At 42.3% G+C, this 7,292-nt stretch overlaps 1 protein-coding gene across 1 annotated transcript; it reads left to right on the top strand.

Annotated features, from left to right (window-relative positions):
* The first annotated feature begins 5,178 nt into the window (after window positions 1-5,178).
* Window positions 5,179-7,278, top strand: LOC106562003 (histamine H3 receptor). The gene is made up of 3 exons (XM_014126518.3): window positions 5,179-5,580; window positions 5,785-5,951; window positions 6,136-7,278. Exons 1-3 carry the CDS (start codon window positions 5,244-5,246, stop codon window positions 7,030-7,032), a joined length of 1,401 nt encoding a protein of 466 aa, XP_013981993.1. The 5' UTR covers window positions 5,179-5,243; the 3' UTR covers window positions 7,033-7,278.
* Window positions 7,279-7,292: the final 14 nt, after the last annotated feature.

Raw genomic sequence — 7,292 nt, 5'->3', positions numbered from 1 at the left:
AGACTGCCAGAGGTCCGGACAACAGGCCCTCCGATTTGACATACTAAATTCTATCTGAGAAGTAGTTGGTGAACCAGGTGAGGCAGTCATTTGAGAAACCAAGGATGTTGAGTCGGCCAATAAGAATGCGGTGATTGACAGAGTCGAAAGCCTTGGCCAGGTCGATGAAGACGGCTGCACAGTATTGTCTTTTATCGATGGCGGTTACGATATCGTTTAGGACCTTGAGCGTGGCTGAGGTGCACCCATGACCCGCTCGGAAACCAGATTGCATAGAGGAGAAGGTACGGTGGATTTCGAAATGGTCGGTGATCTGTTTGTTAACTTGGCTTTTGAAGACTTTAGAAAGGTAGGATAGATATAGGTCTGTAACAGTTTGGGTCTAGAGTGTCTCCCCCATTGAAGAGGATCTCATGCATAGTAATAACTACATGTATATACGACTTGCATCCTTGGCACAAAAATATTATATCCTACTCAATCCATAGGCTTCATTGATGTCATTCAGACTGTTTTTAAATTGATACAACTGGCTATGATAGCTGAGATTCATAGCTAGGTTCTGAACTAATATGTATACCAAACGTTTGGGTCCATACATACACAGATTGGCTAGATAGCTAGCTACACATCCATAGGCATACAGATATTTTTATCCTCCACTGCACAATAAGCAAGAACATAGCTAGCTACGTTATTTCATCTATCTGCATGGCAAATATCAGCAAGGCAAGCTTACAAATTTGAACATTCAATTTGCAGTAAATACTTTAGCTAGCTAGATTCTGTTCCACAAGACGGCAGCCTGGTTTGCTGGTTGTTTCAGGAGTCCCTAAAACATTAAAACACCTGAATTGCAATTTCATACTGTTAGGGCTGCGTCAATTCAATTCTGGTATCAGAACAAAATTTAACACTAGGCTACTGAATATATTTTCAGCTGTTTTTTAATAGAATTAGTCAAGCAAAATAAATGGTAAATGCAATCTTCGTATATACGGGTTCACTGTAACACCTCGCAGGGCAAACAGAGAACTGAAAATGACATCATAAGTTCTTCATTAAATACTCTGACAGAGATAGTTCCCGCTCACTGCTGGCCTGTCAGAGGGAGGATGGGCGTGGTTTAAATGTACTCATCCTATCGTTGGCGTGCAGGCTGGTCCCAGCCTCCAGACGCATCTTTGTTGCCAAGCTTAGTTGTCTTCTAGCTTATCTTCATGTGTGTACCCGAGAGTCAGACACCCAAGGACAGTGCCTGTTTTTATGCTACAGTTAGGACAGTTTCTGCTTCCATTCTACCAGCCCCTCCCGTACACCTGTCCTTGAACGGCCCCACAACCAGGCATTGTGTGTGTGTGTCAAGAGTCTACTCAGCCTACACTCCTGTTAGTCATGTCTATTATATGTTGCTCAATCTATGTTAATACAATATAAACCTCTTAGTGCATTACAGTCCATTCATACTTAGGCCTACATCTACTGTAAATGGTAATGCATCACATCTAATAAGTGAAATAAAACCCAACAATACTCATGTCACAACACCGATACAGCTAGCCAGCTATCTGGCTAATGTTAGCTTGTCAGCTAGCTTGCTAAATCGCGATTTTTGTAAATTAACTTTATGGTAAAACAATATGCATAATCGTTTGTCTCTACATTAACTGACATATTCCTGTCAACTGTACATTTTTTGCATGATTCGTTATGACGCTATAATCACTTACATTTGCTTCCATCCCAGTATTTTTGTCAGCCATTTTTGCTGAAGAAAGTCTCCTGCCTTTGGTCGCATAGCGTCAAATTCGTCATGGGAACCACTCGATATCATCGTCCACCGGACACCGCTGGTGATTTGCATAGTGGGGAAAAGTTGATCTTTTTCACCGCCTCCCACTCCCCCTTCGGCCCGCCCAAAGGTCCCCCGCCCTCTCCGCTTCTCACCGCTTTCCTTCCATTGATATGAATGGGAAGCGGTGTTTCACTGCGCGGCAGGCTGTGCTAGTGTATCATGACCGTGGTGGGTCTCCCGGTCGGGGCCGGTTGCGACACATATGGGTATCAAACCAGCATCTGTAACAACGCAGGTTGCACTGGGGGCCAGACTCGGGCCACATGACATCGGCCGAGTCTAACTCTCAGCCGGAATCAGCCCAGCTCCATTATGCTAGCTGGGTTGCGTTAGTAACCCAACTGGCTGGGTGGTTCGGATTACCCAAACATGGGTTAATTTAACCATCAGTTGGGTTATATTCACTTTCATGCTTGGTTGGCTTAGCAACTAGGTATTTATTATGTAACCCTTATGTTATTTTCAGGAGGGGTGGCTTTCAGACAGTTATTTTTGGCCACCCATGAGAGTAAATGTCTTTCCTGTTTATCTGTTCTGTTGTTTTTTATCAGATGTTAAAATAGTACACTGCAATTTTAAATGTTCCTTATCATTTTAGCAAATTACATATTGTAATATAATATTAATAATATTTAGATTATTTATTACATATTGTAATAAAGTGGTAACTATCCCAACATTGGGACTTGCATTATCTCTTAAGGTACATATACAATTCTGTAAGCCTGATAAAAGCTTCAAAACTGCCTAAAATATAATTTTCTTTGAAATTATGCGATAGGAAGAGGGGGAGGGGTAGAGAGAGAGAAGTAGAGCGACAGACGTTCATTTTACTATTTGAAGTTTTGCGATAGGAAGAAGTTAGTGCCAACAATTTTTCATGTGCTAAGAATACAACAGAACAGCAATGACATTTACCCTCACAAGTAGCTAAAAATAACGATATCTGAAAGCCACGCCCCTACTAAGCTATGCCTACCTTCTGGTCTGACCTGCTGGATCATATCTTAATAATAACACAGCATCAACAACCCAACTTTGCTCTTTTTAAAAGAAAACAACCCCACTAAGTTGCCCAATGCCTGTAACCCAGCAGTTGGGTCATCCAAACACATTTTTTAGAGTGTACTCATGTACTTCATCTGTCAAAATTGCACTTTTCATTGCTGCTTGTGGTTCTGTCAACTATGTGACACATTTATATATCTTTTGCTCTTAAGTTGTTTCATGTCGGTCACCAGCAGTGGTGTAGTGTCTGTTCCAAAGTATTCCCACAAATAACAAAAGAGATATATGTGATTGTGTCTCAAAGTAATCCAGGCATGAAATTATTATAATTATGTTCCGGGCCCGACCATCCATCCCGCAGCTAAATCTAGTTGCCTACCACTGACCTGATTTATAAAAAGGTAGGCCTAATTTGGTGTTTTAGGATTTTATAAAAACAGAACATTAGCCCTATTTGAGCCACTGTGTGTAAGCATAGACAACCTGCAATTTGGATGATGCATTGTATGTACATTCTAAAATGATGTTGGTTAATTGAGAAATGATGACAAAATAAAAATACGAAATTCACTCCGGTACCTACAAAAATAGTATCCGACCACTGGTCCCCATGTCAGGTCAAAGCAGTGCACTCTAGCCCCCTTGTTTTTTACTCTTTCTAAAAAACTAAACCTGTCTCCATTCAATAGTACATAGATGAAAGCTGCAATGGTCCTCCTGAGTTCCAGTCTGAAGCTGGTCCATAAGCCAAGGTTTCTGTACATCAATGTCCACAATGTCACTGAGCATAGAAAATACTGTAATTTACCAGGCACTTTGAGTGTTTCACCTTATGGGGAGAACACAAATTAATCTACACTGAACAAAAATATAAACTAAACATGTAAAGCGTTGGTCCCATGTTTCATGAACTGAAATACAAGATCCCAGAAATGTTCCATACACACAAAAAGCTTTTTTCTCTCAAATTCAGCCAACAAATTTGTTTACATCCCTGTTAGTGAGCATGTGTCCTTCGCCAAAATAATCTATCCACCTGACAGGTGTGGCATATCAAGAAACTGATTAAACAGGATGATCATTACACAGGTGCACATTGTGCTGGGGACAATAAAAGGCCACTCTAAATCTGCAGTTTTGACACACAACACAATGACACAAATGTCTCAAGTTGTGGGAGCATGCTGACTGCAGGAATTTCATCCAGAGCTATTGCCATATGGTTGAATGTTAATTTGTCTACCATAAGCAACCTCCAACGTCGTTTAGAGAATGTATGGCGAGCAGTTTACTGATGTCAACATTGTAAGCAGTATGCCCCATGGTGGCAGTGGGGTTATGGTATGGGCAGGCATAAGCTACGGATCACGAACACAACTGCATTTTATCGATGGCAATTTGAATGCACAGAGATACCGTGACGAGATCCTGAGGCCCATTGTTGTGCCATTCACCCACCTCCATCACCTCATGTTTCAACATGATAATGCACACTCCCATGTCGCAAGGATCTGTACACAATTCCTGGAAGCTGAAAGTGTCACAATTCTTCCATGGCCTGCATACTCACCAGACATGTCACCCATTGAGCATGTTTGGGATGATCTGGATTGATGTGTATGACGGCGTGTTCCAGTTCCTGCCAATATCCAGGAACTTCTCACAGCCATTGAAGAGGAGTGGCACAACATTCCACAGGTAACAATCAACACCCTGATCAACTCTATGCGAAGGAAATGTCATGTTGAAAGAGGCAAATGGGGGTCACACCAGATACTGACTGGTTTTCTGATCCACCCCCCTACCTTTTTTGTTGTTGAGGTATCTGTGACCAACATATGCATATCTCTATTCCCAGTCATGTGAAATCCATAGATTATTTCCTTATGAACTGTAACTCAGTAAAATATTTGAAATTGTTGCATGTTGCATTTATATTTTTGTTTAGTATAGCCAGGTGCTCTGACACAATATTAATATGAAATTAGATTAAAAATAATTTCCAGGAATACCTTTCAGACATTTTCATTTATTTTTACTTTGGAAATTCATATTTTCTAACAGCAAAAATTATGTTTCGAAAGAAATACAGAACACCCATATGCTTTCAAATGTTGTGTATTCTAAGGAATTAACTATTCTAATCTTTATTTCACTATCTTTATAAAATGTCTGCTCAAACAGACAGAGGCATCATATGTCCTGTTTTTTTCAGTTCTCACATGCACTGCAAAACAACCAATAAAAACGCAGCTCTCGTTTTATGTAGGCTGCAGCCTATAAAAACGGTATTTTCCTCCTCGTTTTCAGTCTTCACACGAACATGTTAGCTTTAACATGCTATTGAAGTTGGCTGGTTAAGCTAATATAATTTTAAAAAATGGGGACCATGCAACCCGAATCTTTATTGATGGGTGCTGGATCTTCCATGGCCGTCACTTCGCATTGGAAATCGAATGAGATGCTCAACTGGTCTGTGGTTACCCAGGGAAACGCCACAGCGCTTGGTAATATGGAGATGCCTGCGAACCCGCGTTCGCATTATGGACAATTCTCTCCGTCTACCTCGGTGTTCTTGGCCGTGCTCATGACGCTTCTGGTCTTCGCCACTGTGCTAGGCAACGCACTTGTAATATTAGCCTTTGTGGTGGAGAAAAGTTTACGAACTCAAGGGAACTTTTTCTTTTTTAATTTGGCCATTGCCGACTTACTCGTTGGTGAGTGCGTAAATGTATTGGTGAACAAATGCATTGTGTGCCATTGTTTTAAAGGTATACATACTGTTGTGATGATTCATAAGCAACTGCTGCCCATACATGTTTTCTCTCTGTAATGTTCTATATTGTCAAAATATTTGAAAACGCGTTTCATATGCGTGTTTAATAGTCGTGCGTAACATTTGTGTTCCATCCCACCTGCAGGAGGCTTTTGCATTCCTGCTTATATCCCCTATGTCATTACCGGCGAGTGGAGACTCGGACGAGGTCTGTGCAAGATATGGCTGGTGGTGGACTATACTTTATGCACGGCATCAGTGTTCAACATCGTCCTGATCAGCTTCGACAGATTTATATCTGTCACCCGAGCGGTGAGAGCATTTGCGCACGGTTGTCCTTTCCAGCGCAGGTTTCATTTTCAACAGCCTGCTAGTGATGGGAGTAATGAAATGTAAAGCCATATCAAAAATGATAAATGAACATGTTTATTTAGTGCACCAAGAACCGTGTACACTCCATTTCAATAAGGCCACCATTCCTTTCTTTCTGTATCAGGTGAGCTACAGGTGTCAGAAAGGTGTGACCCGGGAGGCTGTTCTGAAGATGATGAGCGTGTGGCTGGCTGCTTTCCTACTCTATGGGCCAGCGATCATTATCTGGGAGTACATCGCTGGTAGTAGCGTGGTGCCCGACAAAGAGTGCCACGCTGAGTTTTACTTCAACTGGTATTTCTTGATGACAGCATCCACCGTAGAGTTTTTCACCCCATTTGTTACCGTCATGTACTTCAACATCAGCATCTACATCAACATCAGGAGGCGGAACCAGGTGAGGGATGAGCAGCCTGTCGAGGGGCCTGGGGACTGTGAGATGGAGGCCCTGAAAACTGGAGATCAGCATGTATTCTTCGTCAGACCAGTGGAAGGTGAAGCTCCAAGGATCCCGAACAATGCTGCCAGGTTAGGAGGTATTCTATCTACCGCTAAAGTGTCAGCAGTAACTGGGAACAGCAAACATGAGAGAAGTAAGGACAGCAGTATTCTGGACCTTCCTCCACTGCAAGTGGGCGATATGGACCAGCATTCCAGGAGGACGCGGTTCCAGTCTGCGGAGCACTCGTTCAGTAAACAGCGCAGCCGATCTGAAGTAGCTGCCAGTCGTTTCCGTCTCTCAAAGGACAAGAAGGTTGCCAAGTCCCTGGCAGTGATTGTGTGTGTGTTTGGCCTGTGCTGGGCTCCCTACACACTGTTAATGATCATCCGTGCAGCGTGTCATGCCCAATGTGTCCAGCACTACCTGTATGAAATCTCATTCTGGCTACTGTGGGTCAACTCCTCCATCAACCCTGTCCTTTACCCACTGTGTCATACCAGCTTCAGAAAGGCTTTCAGAAAACTGCTTTGTACCACCAAGATTAAAATTCAGCCACAGTATATGGAGCAAATGTATTAAGCATGACCAATTTGCACTGACAACTATGGCCTTGTTCTGACAGTTTTACATTATCAGTCGTCTCATGTCAACGTAGGTGGACAGCTCGTATGAGTGTTGCACAACACTGGGTACAGATGGTCGCCATGTATATCGTTTTGTATTTCGGTGTAGCATGTGCGTGTTTGCAGATCTTACACCGTGTATTAGTTATCTTAGAACACATGTCTGCTTAACGTTGAACAATAAATACATGCAGCAGCTCACCTTCACTATGTTTA

The sequence above is a fragment of the Salmo salar genome, chromosome 11 (genome assembly GCF_965601325.2).
Source record: "Salmo salar chromosome 11, fSalSal1, whole genome shotgun sequence".
Taxonomy (NCBI): Eukaryota; Metazoa; Chordata; class Actinopteri; order Salmoniformes; family Salmonidae; genus Salmo; species Salmo salar.
This window is presented reverse-complemented; position numbering and strand designations above follow the sequence as displayed.